General features: G+C 37.5%; 3 protein-coding genes across 3 annotated transcripts in view; 2 read left to right on the plus strand and 1 right to left on the minus strand.

The window, feature by feature from the left end:
- The first annotated feature begins 4,394 nt into the window (after positions 1–4,394).
- tnfb (tumor necrosis factor b (TNF superfamily, member 2)) lies at positions 4,395–6,557 on the plus strand. The gene is made up of 4 exons (XM_057351421.1): positions 4,395–4,632; positions 4,740–4,803; positions 5,051–5,110; positions 5,608–6,557. Exons 1-4 carry the CDS (start codon positions 4,453–4,455, stop codon positions 6,018–6,020), a joined length of 717 nt encoding a protein of 238 aa, XP_057207404.1. The 5' UTR covers positions 4,395–4,452; the 3' UTR covers positions 6,021–6,557.
- A 1,222-nt stretch (positions 6,558–7,779) lies between these two features.
- On the plus strand, positions 7,780–12,116 carry LOC130564920 (tumor necrosis factor-like). The gene is given in 4 exon segments (XM_057351380.1): positions 7,780–8,522; positions 8,630–8,687; positions 9,452–9,511; positions 9,808–12,116. Coding segments are annotated over 4 exon segments (708 nt in total). The 5' UTR covers positions 7,780–8,351; the 3' UTR covers positions 10,227–12,116.
- A 240-nt stretch (positions 12,117–12,356) lies between these two features.
- gabbr1a (gamma-aminobutyric acid (GABA) B receptor, 1a) overlaps positions 12,357–16,656 on the minus strand; it is a 39,360-nt gene continuing 35,060 nt past the window's right edge. Inside the window, exon 24 of the mRNA XM_057351159.1 lies at positions 12,357–16,035. Coding sequence (XP_057207142.1) covers positions 15,784–16,035 — 252 coding nt within the window. The 3' untranslated portion in view covers positions 12,357–15,783. The remainder of the gene's footprint in view (positions 16,036–16,656) is intronic.

The raw sequence follows: 16,656 nt of genomic DNA on the forward strand, positions 1-16,656 counted from the left end.
ATACAGAACATGAAAAGACAAAAAGTGCAACCTTTTGTTAAAACTTACAAAACTTACTTTAACATGAAGGAATGGAAGAACTCGTTGTCAGCATCAGTATCTGCCAATATGCAAAGCAACTGAACCTTTATTTGTAAATGTGTGTTTGTGCACAGTCAGCCATTTCCTGTTAGCTTGTGGTTTTTTGCACATATGCACAGAGCAATGTAAACTCTCTTTGTGAAAAGACAATCCTCTAAAGCAGACAATGCTACCCTGCCTGCACCACTATTTCAGTCTATGAAAAATTGAAATCATTTAGTATAATATTTGGTTAAATAACAAATATCGCTTCTTAAATTAATTGGTAACACTTTACAATAAGGCTGTATTTGTTAACAGTGTAACGTTACACAGTCTTTGTGAATTTGTGACAAAATTTAATTTATTGTTCAGCGACACAAATTTTCCCTTTTTTGTGTCACTCTGCACGACTTTCAATCTAATGTATTTTAATCATCTTTCATATGTATAAATATATATCAACGCAATCAGATGAGTTGGCTCATTCATGTGAATTTTTACGATCTTATTCGTACTTTTTATTACGATTTGACTGTGACGTTATATGTTTAGTGGGTCTTTTTTGTTGCTTTGCCACTTGGTAAAACGCGCTCATTTTAGCAAAATTAGCCTTTTCGCCTGTGATATATGCACTTCTCCTGATATCAGGTTATAAATATATAAATGTATATACACATGTGGTCTGTATATTGAAAGTCATGCAGCAGTGACACGAAAAAAGTCTATGTGACATGAAAAAAGGTGGTGCTGACTGACACTGGTCTAAATTTCGTGACTATGCTCTGTGAGACTGGGTTGAACATAAACAACTGTGGCATTAACTAACATTCACAGAAAACTATACTGGTCATTAGTTCATGTTAGTGTATGTGTTAACAAATACAACCTTACTCATTTACTGTGAGGCTGTGGTTTTGCTAAAGCTGTTCAGAATGTAAGCTACAAAGCCACAGTCAAATGCAACCACAAAATGGAGTTGTTTAGACAGGCTCATTTTTAAATGTCTCGTTCTGGATGTCTATTGAAATTGCTCCATCACTACAATCCATGCACCTGAATCAGCTCTATAAATTGTTGCATGTGCACTCAGTCCTCATATGTCTGTAATACGCTCTTCTCTGTCATTTGATCATCATTTAGTAAAAAAACGTTATCATGAAAATGTACAAAACTGAACAAATGACCTCCGCAGTGCTGGTAAGGCACACCGTAATATGCCTAAATTAAATGAAAAAATGTGTGTGCTAAGTGGTATAAAAATTTCCAATACTCATAACGTTGCCACATTAAGAGATTCAACTAGATTGCAGGTGGTCCGTCAATAACACGTAGGTGTTTTCTAAGTTGTTTTTGCTGAAAATCCATCTTTAAAATTTCCTTTTGGTAAAATGACTATCGTTTTCATTGCCGTGTGTCATAGTGGCAGGTGAGGTTTAAATGACGTAGCATGAAGTTTTGTTTCGGGACAATTTGGCATTTTTAATGATACACAGAAAGAGACACAACAGAACACATGCAGGCTGGACTGTAACCCGGACACTCATAAGCACGTGTCAGTGACGGGGCTATCATTCTAGCTCAAAAAGTCATATAGAAACGCCTGTTACTCTGAGCATCTACATCTGACATACAACTAGAGCAGAGTCTGTGTTCTTTTTTTTATTATCTGTGGTAAAGGTGTTAAACCAGAACTAAACTGAAGCTGTGAAACCATGCTACGCGTCATATATCCCTTCCTCTGTGGAGCATTATGGGGACAAAAGAAGATTCAAATGGAGAGGGGTTAAAACTATGGAAATCATGGTAGGAATCCTTACATAGTTCACCAACCCAGCCATAAGGTAGGTTGCATAACCACATGAAAATGTGGGGGCTTTCCCACACTTCCCCCTCTCATAGCGCTACACTTTGATCTTATGCTGCAGGTGCTCTTTGGTGGTGATGCTTTCTGAAGGGTTCTACAGAGAGCACCTGAAGTGCCCTAAGATTACACTGCAGATATTTTACCACTATGACCTTTTTTTGACAGAAAAAGCTGTGTCTTTAAATGCGGTTTCCTGATCTTTATTACTGATATACAAATCTTATAAAATGATGGTGCAATAAAACTTTCAATGATTTGTTACTCTAGGCCTAGCATTTAAAGGAACAGTTCACCCAAAAATGAAAATTCTGTCATCATTTTCTCACCTTCGAGTTGTTCTAAATCGGTGTAAATTTCTTTGTTCTGATGAACACGGAGAAAGGTATTTGGAAGAATGCTTGTAACCAAACAGTTCTTGACTACCATAGGAAAAGTGTCTTTGTAAATTTCTTTGTTTTGTTGAACACAAAAGAAGATATTTTGAAGAATGTCAAAAAACCATTGTCATTTTTCCTACTATTTTCCTACTTTTCATCAAAACAAAGAAATGTATACAGATTTGGAACAACTTGAGGGTGAATAAATGATTGGGCGAATTGTCCCTTTAACACAATGATCATCATCTCTGCCCTGTGTTTGTATTTCATTCTAAGCCAGTATAACTCCTTTTTTGGACTTCAACCCAACCGGTCTCCATTTTTTTTACTGTACAAAATGGTCCACAAATAAAAGCAGGTCATATACAGGTTTCAAACATCATGACAGTCAGTAATCGATGACACAATTGTCATATTTACTGTAAATGAACTAAATTGATATATTTTAAGAACAAAGCTGATTTTACAACCAAATATAGACGATCTAATCATCATGTCTGCACTGATGTCATTAACCTGATAACCAGCTATCTAAAGCAAAAAAGACCCGGTGGGTTGTTTGTTGCCACTGCTGAATGCAAATCCTACCGTAATGATTGTTTGTCACCTTCTTTGGTGAACAAACCTTTTAAATCCCACACATAGACCCACATCACTTGCCGTAAATGTCATGCAACCTCGCAAATACAGAACAAAACCTGATAAATATCACTTCTTGTTGACATATAACGCATCATTGCATCAGAAACAACATACAAGGCCCGGGGAGTCAGATCCTCAACAAAATCAGCTTCAAAGTTGGGCGATAAAAGGAAACTTAACAAGTAAACACTTTCCATTGCATTTCCCTAATTAGGCAACATTAGGAATAAAGCAATAGACACATATTGTAGAGTCAGATGGTGCAATCCTGGGTGTATATACTGTACCTATTCTATTCTTAATGTAAAAATCTTTCCAAAAAGCATCAAACGCAGCTTCAACTCATGACTAACTGGGAACAAACAAACAGGATGCTGTAAGTAAGAGAGGGATGAGCTAACAGGCCTTGTTTAGTGATGAGGATATATGGAGGGCTATGGTGTCATGCATTTCCTTTTTTCATGTTTTGAGGGCAGGAAACAAAAAGATTTTGCTGCCAACTTGGGCAAATTAGGACAGGCACATAGAACAGCCCAAATTGGACAAAATACACTATCAAAAAATACACCGATCTTATGTAGATTAGAAACGTATGAACTATAAAAACAGCACTATACTTGGAAGAACACTTGTGTCTTCCTTAAAATGTATCAATTGTGTCTCACATCAGAAAGCCTGTACGAGTCTCAACTTAAAATACGCATTCACAATTTCACTTTAATAACACACCTGATTTTCTCTTTGACGAAAGAAAGCGAGTGTGAGATAATGTTTTAAAGAGAGAGGGAGAGCACGAGAGTGAAAAGGAGAGGGAAAACAAAAACAACACTGTAAAAGCCAGAAGAATTTCAAAGGGTGGAATCTCCGAAAAGGAAGTGTGTCAGCTGTATACAGGTCAAGTAATGGACTGTCATTACATCACCAGCCCGAAACTGAAAGTATCTGTGGCACATTCACCACCCAGCCGGTTTATCAGGCTGTATTGTGAAGTCAGTGAAGAGATACCGCTATATGAAAGATTACGAAATTGCTTTACTAAACCATCGTTTTGCGTATTTACAAATCGTAGAGTATACTAAGATTAATGGCATATTTCAAATTTAAATATAAATGTGTATGGTGTATAAAAATAAAGCAAAACATTTTATGCCATTTGTAACTACTTAAGGAAGATTAACTAATGACTTGTTGAGCATAATCAAATGCAATAATGTTGGTTAATTTTATCCCATTATTTATCCCATTACTTTTTACATCACGCAAAATTTAAACATTTCATGGAGAGTTGTGTGATAGCATAGCAGTGTGGTGTGTGTGGGTGGAAAGTTGGTGTTTGTAAGCTGGAGGTGTTCTTTCCCTTTGTCAAACCAACCTCTGTTCCTCAGACAGCTGAACACTGACATCACTGGAGTTTCCCCTTTTTACATGATATAACTCGAAAGGCTAGCAGAGCATTTCAGAAACAAATATCGCACTAAAAGGGTCACATCTAAGAGAAGTAACAGCATGGCGAAATACGAAACAACCATAGTAGATCTAGAGGCTGACGTGCAGGGTGTCTATCAGAAAACTGTGGTACCTCTACCAGTCAAGTCTTCTCGAAGTTGGATATGGAAAACGTTTGCTGTAATCGTCTTCCTCGGCCTCTGTGCGGCGGCTTCAGTCTTCTTTGCCTGTCATTTGACGGTAAGAGCGAAACTTTAGTGTGGGAAGCAACAATTATTGAAGTACTTCTAATAGTGAGATTTACTTATGAGGTCAATGCTATAAATACACTTGAATGTATCTTACAGGACAGGAAACAGAACAAAAGCGAGAATCCGATCTTGTCTGGGGAACAAATCGGCACGCCATCAGGTAAATAATATTATTCCCTACTACATTTTCAATCATTATATTTATCAAAAGTCTTGAAGGCTCAATCTCTTAGCACATCAATGCTATACCAAAGCCAAAACAGCAACTGGACAAAAATGTCATTCTTAACCAGGCAAACGGCCAAATAAAGTAACTAGACAACAAAAGTGGAATTCAAATGGTATCTTGTGTTAGATGTAGAATGACTGGCAACGTGTGAAACTGATCCCAATCCTCTTTTCAACAGAGCATGTAAAAGTCCTACATCAAATCGCTGAGCGCACAAAGGCTGCCATTCATTTACATGGTGAGTTCATCTCAACCTGTGTCTTTGACTTCTGTGTGCAGCACCATCTCACAATACGTCATTTCAGGAGACTGAGTTTAGTCATGTTAGTAAAGTGGGACCTAATCAGATCTGGAAAAATCCCAGCTTGTTAAAGGGGGAAAATACAGAGGTGGACATTTGTTAGCACAGGAATGCAACCGTGGGTTTTTATCAAACATTTGCTTATTCGGTTTTCCTAGAGTAGTAATACAATCCTCGTAATATAAAGAGCCCTTACGTAGATATGGCTCGGCTGTGGGCTTGTAGGCGAAAGGCGGGGAAGCTCCAAAAACAGTTTAACCATGATTTTATCATAGCATACAGTATTTTGTTAAAAAAGACCTTGATGATTAACCACAACACCCCAAAAAACAGGAAGCCCACTTACAAACTCCCATATTTTAGGTGGCAAACATTTTATGACAAGCTAAGTGCCTTGGAACATCATCTAAAACATTTACCTTCTCTTTTCCCAGGTGGTGTAGGTGAAAAGTCACTGAAGTGGGTCAGCGGTGTGGATCAGTCCTTCGAGCAGGGCGGCCTTGAACTGATTGACAACAATATTCGCATTCCGGCTGATGGCCTTTATTTCGTGTACAGCCAGGTGGCCTATGGTGTACCGTGCAAAGTGGGTGAAGATGGTGAAACGCAGAAGTTCCTAAGCCACAATATCTTGCGGATTTCGGATGAAATGGGTGGACAAATGCCACTGCAGGATTCAGGCCATTCTATCTGCCAATCAGGAGAGAATGAGATGACGTACAGCACAATCTATCTCGGCGCTGTCTTTAAGCTTCTGCAGGGCGACAGGCTGTCAACATCAACCAACTATGTAGATTACATTGATGACGATTCTTCAAAAACATTCTTTGGAGTGTTTGCATTGTGAAGTGAATCATGGTTAGAGTAGATGCATGACCTGTTTTACAAACACGGATGCCACCAAGACTTTTGTGGTACAACTTTGAAAGAATGTTCTCAGGGCATCTGTTTAAAGGTATCCTTATAATCATAAGTATCCTTATTGCATCACAACATACGTTTTGGATCTAAAACGCAAAAGATGCATTGAGAGGGCCATGCATCGGGTACTATGTACCCAGTCATGAGCTGTATACTACAGGCACTACACCTCTTACGTTTTATTTAAAATGTATGCTAATACGTGTATCATCTTATTTCGTTGTAGAAATAATGGAGGGATGTGAACGTTCGAAGAACGATGTTGTTTTAGTGCGTAGATTTATTTATAACTTTTATGTGTATTTATTTGTTCTCGTTGTTTTATTTAACTATTTATTAAGTATAAGTGTATATGCTATGATTTTAAAAATGAATGTATTGTTCTTTATCTGAAAGTTTTTGGCATTCCTTTGTGAATTTGACATGCTGACAGTGAAGATCCTCAATAAACTAAAACGTGTTAATCCCATTCCGAACAGCTGTAAGGCATTCATGTCCTCTCAAAAAGAAGAACAAACTTCATGTGATGGGACACATGAACACAGTGGGTATTTTTACATTCCAGCATGTGACTCTACTTCTGTAACCTCCTAATGTCGAACTTCCTTTTATTTGACAAAAAATGACAACACCTCACAAACACCTACTGCTTCCTCCCAAGTGCTCTTAAAACAAACAACCCGACCATAGAATGTACAGGGTTGCATCACTGTTTCGGTTGCACTCGGAAGGGAGGAGAGCTGTGATGTAGGGCGTGCGTGGGCTAAACCGACCTCTGCTGGACAAGAAAGGTGTGTTGGACTTCATGTGGTGCTGCGCAGACCGACTGCAGTATGACATCAAAGTACCGCGAGAAATCTGTTTTTTCCTCATCGCTCCCGCGGCACTTTGATGTCATACGCCGATCGGTCTGCGCAGCGCCAGTCCAGCACACCAAAAGAAAATTTGCACATGCACAAACACCTCTTAGAAATAAATGGGACTCATTTATTCAACACACTCATACGATTATTATTATTATCAGATTGAGGAGTAGTTCGTTTCGACACAAGGGATAAAAATGACTTTAAAACCATTCCCATGACACTGGCAGTTGGCCAATCTAAAATTTAAACACATTCACAAAGGTAAAGTTAATCTCAGGCAAACGCAACGTCTATTTGCAGATGCGTCCACTATACGTTTTGTCTCTTTGTATCTATTTAGCGACTATTGTATTCGCTGAACGTTATTTGGCAACCCAAAATAAACGTAAGGATTCATGGGGTTAAATTGTTTTGATAAATGCCTTTTATTCAACTAAGTTACAGAATTGCAATATATTTTTATCAAAATGTAACTTAATACTTTTCTCTACCTGAAGCCACTTTCCGATGTACGAGCTCTCTTATTTTTCAACTCTTTGCTTTAAACTTATTTTAAAGGCCCTGAAAAAATGTAAAGGCTTGGTAAAAAAAACATTAGCTGCCTATTTTGCTAACTTCCACCAGAAGAACACAAATGAGAACACACAATCATAAATCATAATAAAGGATTTTAAAAAAAATGAGAACACACGCATCCTCTCCTAGACCCCGCCTCAGAGAGGTGCCTGTGCAACATGATTGGCTGGCAGCAAACGTGTGTGATGATTAAGCTTTCTGATTGGTTAAACAAGCACAGACCGCTCAGGGGACGTATTTTGTATGCAAAATCCCGTTCCATCGCTCCAAAGTCTATGGGGTTTTTGGTAAATCTCCCGAAATAAGGTCTGTAATAACCAAAACCTCTAAATATTTTCACGTTTTATTCTATGACATAAAACACACCTTAAAAACACCTTAATTTAGCCATGTCAGGTAAATGCTAACATAGCCAGGTTGTTTCATGAGTCAAGGAAACAGAAAATGTGACCTAGACTACATTAAATGTGGATTTTAGGTTTGAAACTGTGTTAGGTCGTACGCATGTCCAGTGTACAGGATAATCTGTGCTTGACACAGACAATCGATCAATGAGCATAACTCATTGCTTTTTATGTAAAACTAATTTATTTACAGTAAAAGTTTGCATGCAGAGAGGCGTATATTGTATAGCATTGGGGTTTGTAAACTGGTGGTGTTCTTTCCCTTTTGAACCCAACCTCTGTTCCTCAGATTGGCTGTGCACTGGCAGCATTGGAGTTTCCCCTTTTTATCATATATGAATTGGAAAGCAAGCAGAGAATTTCAGGAACAAATTCATCACTAAAAGGAACACATCTAAGAAAAATAACACCATGGCAAAATACGAAACAACTGTAGATCTAAAGGCTGGCGTGGAGTGTCTGAAAACTGTGGTACCCATACAGGTTAAGTCCTCTCGAAGTTGGATATGGAAGACGTTTGCTGTAATCGTCTTCCTCTACCTCTCCGTAGCGGCTTCTGTCTTCTTTGCCTGGCATTTAATGGTAAGAGCGAAACTTTAGTGTGGTAAGTAACAATTATTAAAGAACATGAACTAATTGTGGGGTCTCGATGCATGACAAGCTATAAATAAACTTCTGATGTCTTACAGAAACAGGACAACATGGAGATACAGATTTTGTCTGCAGAACAAATCAGCACGCCATCAGGTAAATAATGTTCCCAGCATTGTATTATGTTTTAAAGAGTACATAACTAGGGATTTTTAAGGTCCTACTTTGGTTTATGGAGTGTCCAACAACAAGTTTATGGTGTAAAAACACTATTATTTCGTAATAATAGGCAGTTATTCTTACCTCACTTCTCGACTGACTCTCACATGATTCGTTCCGCGATTCATCTGTCTAATCCCCTCCTTTCCGCTAGCCTAGTCTGATGTGATTGGTCAGATGGTCTAGTCTGCTGTGATTGGTCTACCACGAATGAGGCTCACGAGCTACAGTGTTTGGGGGAGAAGAGTGAAGTTTTCGCGGGCAGTCCTAGCTAAACGTAGGCGGGGACTATATGTAGTGACGTAAATCCGCGGCGGTTCGCAAATCTGACTAGTGACGACTTGTTTGCGTGATTCAGAGTCGACTCCCTTTTTTCCAAGCCCATAACTTTCTTATTCATTCACCTTCGGATTTACAACTTGGCAGACTGCTTACTTTCAAACACGCCAACATTACACACAAATGTAATTTTCATGATCTCATGTTATGTACTCTTTAAGCATTATATTTAGTAACATCAGTAACAACACATAGTGCAACACATTTAATGATGGTCATATCACAATTCTGAAAACAAACAAGGCGAACAGGCAAAAAATTAACAACAAAATACCTATGGCATAGTGATTATAAAATGATTAATTACTCCTGTTGCTATGACTGGCAACATGTGAAACTGATCCCAATCCTCTTTTCAACAGAGCATGGACAAGTCCTACAGTAAATCGCTGAGCGCACAAAGGCTGCCATTCATTTACACGGTGAGTTCATCTCAACCTGTGTCTTTGACTTCTGTGTACACCAATCATGGGTTCTCATTTCAAGAGACTGAATTCAGTTAGGTTGGTAAAGTGGGGCATTTTGGAGTTCACCAGATTCTAAAAAATACCAGCTTGTTAAAGGGAAAACAGACAGAGGTGGACAGTTGTTAGCATTTTATCAAACATTATCTTGCTTGCTTTTCCTATAGGACCTAGAGTATTAATACAATACTAGTAATATAAGCTGCTAAGCGCCTGGGGTCATCTTCTGAAACATTTTTCAATTCTCTTCACAGGTGAGCTAAATCAAACTCTAAAGTCACTGAAGTGGGTGAGCGGTGGGCAGCAGTCCTTCGAGCAGGGCGGCCTTGAACTGATTGACAACAAGATTCGCATTCCGGCTGATGGCCTTTATTTCGTGTACAGCCAGGTGGCCTATGGTGTACCGTGCAAAGTGGGTGAAGATGGTGAAACGCAGAAGTTCCTAAGCCACAATATCATGCGGTATTCAGATACAATGGGTGGACAAATGCCACTGCAGGATTCAGGCCATTCTATCTGCCAATCAGGAGAGAATGAGATGACGTACAGCACAATCTATCTCGGCGCTGTCTTTAAGCTTCTGCAGGGCGACAGGCTGTCAACATCAACCAACTATGTAGATTACATTGATGACGATTCTTCAAAAACATTCTTTGGAGTGTTTGCATTGTGAATTGAATTATGGTTAGAGTTGCATGAAAGGTATCCCTATAATTATAAATATAGGCGGTTTCATCTTAACAACATAAATCACTTTTGTGACCCCCAACTGAACTTCCGATACACATTCACAAACAATAGCGTGCCTGTAGATTATTTCTGATAACAATCAAAAGAAACCGAGAAAAACCGTTACTTGGCTAAACTTGTCTCTCCAACATTTTGAATTTAGACTGCGATACCAAGCTCAACCGCTAGATGTCAATGTACCATACGGTTTCTTTAAATGCAACCGAACTACAGGACCCATTCAACAAATTGTTTTTTTTTTTAATAAAATGAACATACAACAAAATTCAACAAATCGTTTATTTAATACAATTATTACACAGTAAAATAATAATACAAATTAATATTAACATGAATTAAATTAAATATAAATAGTTATATTATTATACACTAGTGACTAGCCAAACACAAACCACAAGTTAACTGGGGGTCAGGCGCGCGCGCCCGGCCGATGAAACAGTCTATATGGGGCTCACTAAAATGTTTCAGTCATGTGACTTACCCAGTGGTGGAGAGTAACGAAGTAAATTTACCTGAGTACTGTACTTAAGTACACTTTTTGAGTATCTGTACTTTACTTGAGTATTATTTTTTCTGAGTACTTGTACTTTAACTTCACTACATTTGAAAGACAAATATCATACTTTTTACTCCACTACATTTATAAAAAGGTCCAAAAGTAGAAAATGGTTTCTATGCAGCGGGGTTTCCTGTGTGCGCAATTTATCTGGCTTGCGATCTGCCAGGACCTTTTACTGTTGCCAAGTATTTCAGTTTTTCTAAGCTCGCGGTTTTCCGGCAAGCTTTGAATGGCCATTTGGCAGATTTTTTTAACGCAAATCTGGCAACTCTGGGATCTTCCCCGCTAAACTAATGTAAACGTAGGCGCTGCTACATCGTTGATAGCGCTCTAAAAAGGCAAATAGAACATTAAAAGACGAAAAAGGCACATGTTAAAGTGTGGTGTAATCATCTGTGGGTTACGATCAGTCAAAGATCGTAGAAACATTGTCATGAAAATGATCGGCATAACGGCTAAACGGTAAATAAGCATCACATACACCTTGAGCTACACGTGCGTGTTAACTTCTGATCTGCTGCTATATCATTTAAAGCGATTTGGAGAATGAATGATGTTTTTACTGAAGTAACTATAGTTGAAGTATTCCTGTTGAAATAAAAACAATAGAACCCTGCCCAAAATACAACAGAAAATGTAATGGATTTAATGGTTATAATGGGACTTGTACTATGGATACTTGTTGTCTAGTTGTATGTGATGGATTCTATTGATGGGATGGTAAATCCTATTGGAATAAAACCCAAAACACACTACAAAGAGGAATTTAATTTAAAAATCTCATTCTAATTCAAAAATTCATTGTTTTTTTCAGCAGGGATGGTATTTGCAGTAAAACCACAGTATCCACATATTTACCATTTTCTATATATAGGAACCATACTCCAATTAATAATCTTTAGTAAAACCACAGCAACTAAACATATAATGAACATAGTTCATTATACTAGCTATAGTTTACAGTATGTTTGTAGTTAAATTATGGTAATACAAATGGTAATAAATCCAACAAACACATGGCTTCTACACTTTACTATTTACAAGAACCTTATTACTTACTGGTAAATTGCTGCTAAAACTGGTTAAGGGAATATACAAAATAAAAGAACACTGCTCATAAATACATAGGCCTAGGGGGCTAATGAGGATAATTAGGCTAAATGATCATACAGGATTATATCTAAACTAAACATATATGTGCTAAACATATAAAGCTCTTAAAGGAGTTGCTCACTGCAAAATTTGCCCCCATTGACTTTCCATAGTAGGAATAAAAACTACTATGGAAAGTCAATGGGGGCAAATTTTGAAGTGAACTACTCCTTTAATACAACTGATACTGTGAGCTACTCAGTGTATTCAGTAGGTTGCTTCAGAGGCATAAGGTATACGACAATAAAACAATGCACAACTGACATAAAGGAAATTTACTTTTAATACTTGAGTACTTTTAAAAGCACGTACTTCTGTACTTTTACTTAAGTAAGAATCTGTCTTTACAACTTTTACTTGTAGTGGAGTAATCTTTGACCAGTAGTATCTGTACTTTCACTCAAGTAAGGAAGTTGTGTACTTCGTCCACCTCTGCTAATTTGTATGGTAGTGCATCTGTTATTGTACGAGATGAGTGGTGCTTCAGAAAACAGCTCGACAGTACTCTCAGTGCAAAATAATGAGTTTATTGAATGTTGACATCCAGAACGTTTGCATATTTAGAGAAACTTTCTAAAGCATACATAATAGATTCATTGCTTCATTTCCAAAATCACAAGGGACTCAATTACATGACTTACAGACATCTGGAAGTATTAAAAAATGCCTCATGGTATAGTGCACACACCTGACAAGAAACAGTACATTTAAAAGGGAAATCCGTAATTGCTGCAACTGTACACGGCCTTCAGAAATAAGTGCCTTATCATAGCAACCCTCACATGTCAATGGTGACTCCGCCCAGATCTCTACAATGGCAGATCCACTCCCTCCAATGAGTACAAAAGGCACTGTTTCAGTAATTACAGATTGTACTTTTACAGTGTGTCAAGTGTTATACAGTATATAGTCACACACCCTGAGCTACATTACTAGAATGCTTAGTATACTAGAGGGAAAACAATGTGCTTTAGCCTACTACTCTTGTCAAATGAATCATTGCTTGTTACTTGATAGTTTATACATGAGTACTTTTCAGTGATACAGATACAACAATGAAACATGCATTAATGCACAGTTCTGTCTGAAAAACAAATCCAAATATTGTATTCTTGTGTAAACATAGTAAAATAGTATGTGATTGTCTTACCAGAAGAAAAGAAAAAGGATATTAGTAATCGCAACAGTATTGCAATAAATGTAAATATAGATAGAGATTGTCCACAAGTACAAAATTCTTGACTCAACCCGTAACTGCAAAAATACAAGAAGAGCGAGTCTGGGCATTTGTGAACCAGTCATAGTAGTTATGAATTATGCAATTGTGACAGTGTTCATAAATTCTGGTGTCAAATTGTTTTTAAGAAGAATAAAACAATTATTGGTAAAGCTTCCACGAATCAAATTTATCCGTTTAAATGCAACAAAATGACCGTCAACGTGATTTTGAAATCGTACAAAAGACATTGATCATACATTGTGTGTTTTTGTGTACATTTACTGTACAAATTATACAATGCAAATGAATAGTCACTTCTCAAGCCTGCTCTGATCGCATCGGTCAGGGGTACAGAAAAACGTAAGAAAAGGTTGAACGCGAATACTAAAATGCAATTAACTATGTATTTATGCATTTAGAATAGAAAAATAACCAAGCTTTATAACTTCAAAAGAAGAGAAAAAACACTTTCCATACTTTGTTGCTGTTTCCATGAGGCCATGAAACTCAATATGGCTCAAATTCATTTGTTACTTGGCAGAATTTAGCCATATTAGGTAGATGCTTACATAGGCAGGTTGTTTGACATGCCATCATCCTTGAAAACCATGAACTAGGTCATCGAAAATATGACCCATTAAATGACGATTACAGGTTTGATATTGTGTTCAGTCAATAATGTCCAATGTACAGTTAAATCTGTGTTTAACTAAACCAGGTGAGGACTACTGCTGTAGATTACATGTGTATACTCCCATTTGTAAGAGGTACAACATTATTTTAAAATAAAAAGATGTAAATAAAAGTAAAAATAAATGTATTGCACAGACCAGGAATGATCTGTAGGATCTAGGCATCGGTTAGAATTCAGCAACAGTGTTTACAGAAATATCTACAGCCGCGGGGGAAATTAGTAGACCATTTCAAAATGATTTCCGTTTTTTCTGAATTTACGATTTATAGGTATGTGTTTAGGTAATGATCATTGTGTTTAATTCCGTGAACTACTAACAATATTCCTCCTAAATTTCAAATAAAAATATTGTTTCTATTTGCATTTATTTGCAGAAAACGAAAACTGGAGAAACAGGTGAAAATAGCAGAAAAGATGCTCTGTATTTTTCAGACCTTAAATAAAGAAAACAAGTTTATATACACTTTTAAGCAATACAACAGTATTATTTGTACATGTATTTAGGAAAAGTTCAAAAATGATTTGTTATGTGATTACCTCAATTTGCATCACAGTTTTAATGCGTCTTGTCATGCTGTCAGTCTTTCACATTGCTGTTGGAGGACTTTGTCACTCCTAAGGTTTGATTTTGTTGAAATCCAACAGACACTGGACTGGAATGACTGCAATACATCTAGAAATGCTGATTAAATTACAAATTGGAATGGTCTCTTAATTTTTCCTATAGGCCTATATATGAAGAGTTTGGTTCCAAAATGAGTTCATTGTTTTTAAAAAAAATCATATTTTTATTGTGTTAGTTAGCTGTAATTTTTGTGTTATTATGGCTTAAATCAAAACAAACCAAATGCAGTTTGATTGATATTTATTAGAATGCACAATAAAAAAAACATGATTTATGTTATCTTGTTTTGGAACCAAACTCTTCATATGAAGTACAACATGGAGTTCTCACAAAGCAAATCTTCCTCATATAACTTGTAATAAAATAGAGTTGTTGGCTCGGTGATGACAAATCTGGCCTGCAAAGTGCGAAAGCCACAGAAACTGTGACTCACAAAACACAACCGATCTGACAAGCAACATGTTATTAGTGATGAACTTATCAGGACTATTTCCCACCATGATCGTATAAGCAAAATTTTTTTATTTCATGTCATATGTGGCTCAGTGGTTAGAGCATGGCGTTAGCAACGCCAACGTCATGGGTTCGATCCCAGGGATTGCAATTGTAAAGTATAATGCAAAAAAGACCCTGGCACACAGCCGTAAGGATTTGAGGAGGAACATTATTAAAAGAAAACAGAGTATCGACCAGATTCAGGTCAGATACCTTCAGAAGTTAATCGCAGCTTCGGCTAAAACCTTTCTATTGTGAGCCGGATGAGAAAGAGCATCTGTTACCCTCTGTCGCACGATTCTCATTAAAGTGACACTCGGCTCGTCTTTTCAAATGTTAAGCGATGTAGGTGTTATGCTCAAGGGCAAAATAACGGCAGAACACAAACGAACGGACGCTCTTCTATCTGACACTAAACTCAATCGCTCGGATTCTTTGAATTAGCACCGTCCAACCTACAAAGGCTGTTGATAAGTTTGACTAATGGACTCCTGTTTACTGACATCATTGGTTAATTATATACACCTATAAATTAAATATGATATTTGTGCAACACAGACTTCGTGTAGTTTTAGTAAAAGTATTTCCATGAATATGTTTTTGTAACTCAAAAAGTAAACAATTAGGAAGTCACAAGGAATGTCAGGAAGCCAAAAGGTAAGTCAACTTAAAAATAAACTACAGGTTAACAGACACTACTTGCTTTCTCGAGATTCGTCCAATCAGGAGCCTTGAATCATTTGTACAGGAGGGGCAACCGGCTGTTGTGGCAGTTGTTTCGGCTCAGTTTGCCTTCGCCCTGGTAGAGGTTGGAGGAATTGGAGAAGGATGAAGGCAGAGACTGTTGGTCTGTGTAGCCTGGCGGGACCGTCTGAGTGGAAGGAACGCTGTGATTTTGGTTCTGATTTTGGACGGACGTGGGTCTGCGAGAACGCAAGGCTTGACGTTCCGCGAGTTGATTCCGAAGATCTGTCACTCTTTCCTCCTTCTGTGTGAAAAATGATTTTTGGAGACCATTAATAACAATTCTGTCATCATTTACTGTCATGTCATTTTGGGCTGCTCCTCATACAAAGTCAGCTTTGGTTTCATCATGAATCTTAAAATACAGAGCATGAGTCATATCACATGCTACTACTTTTTGGTACTTACATTTTGCTTAAAGGTATAGTTCACCCAAAAATGAAAAATCTGTCATCATTTATTCACCCTAATGTCATTTCAAACCTGCATGACTTATATGAAGATATTTTGAGGAATGTTGATAATCGAACAGCGTCGGCACCCATTCACTTCTAATGTATGGACAAAAAACAATGAAAGTGAAAGATATTTTGAGAAATGTCTGGTTTTGTGCAAGCCAACGAGGGTCATTGTTGTCTGGTTACCAGCGTTCTTCAAAATATCTTCTGTGGTGTTCTGCAGAACAAAGTCATACAGGTTTGGAATGACATGAGGGTGAGTAAACGATTCAAATATTAAAATACAAGGATGCTTATAATCTCTCCAGCAGATTTCTGGGATCTCATTCATTTCTTAGTCTTTTCTAATGTTAATTATCACCACACAGGCTGTGTACAGATGGGCAGAGGAAGGAAGTGACGGATGG

Source organism: Triplophysa rosa, linkage group LG14 (genome assembly GCF_024868665.1).
Source record: "Triplophysa rosa linkage group LG14, Trosa_1v2, whole genome shotgun sequence".
Taxonomy (NCBI): Eukaryota; Metazoa; Chordata; class Actinopteri; order Cypriniformes; family Nemacheilidae; genus Triplophysa; species Triplophysa rosa.

Bases quoted from the DNA above. Each gene is read 5' to 3' on its own strand.
- tnfb (XM_057351421.1), top strand. From the start codon at position 4,453: ATGGCGAAATACGAAACAACCATAGTAGATCTAGAGGCTGACGTGCAG. The intron at 4,633-4,739 runs GTAAGAGCGAAA...TGTATCTTACAG, and splicing joins TCTTTGCCTGTCATTTGACG to GACAGGAAACAGAACAAAAG. The intron at 4,804-5,050 runs GTAAATAATATT...TCTTTTCAACAG, and splicing joins ACAAATCGGCACGCCATCAG to AGCATGTAAAAGTCCTACAT.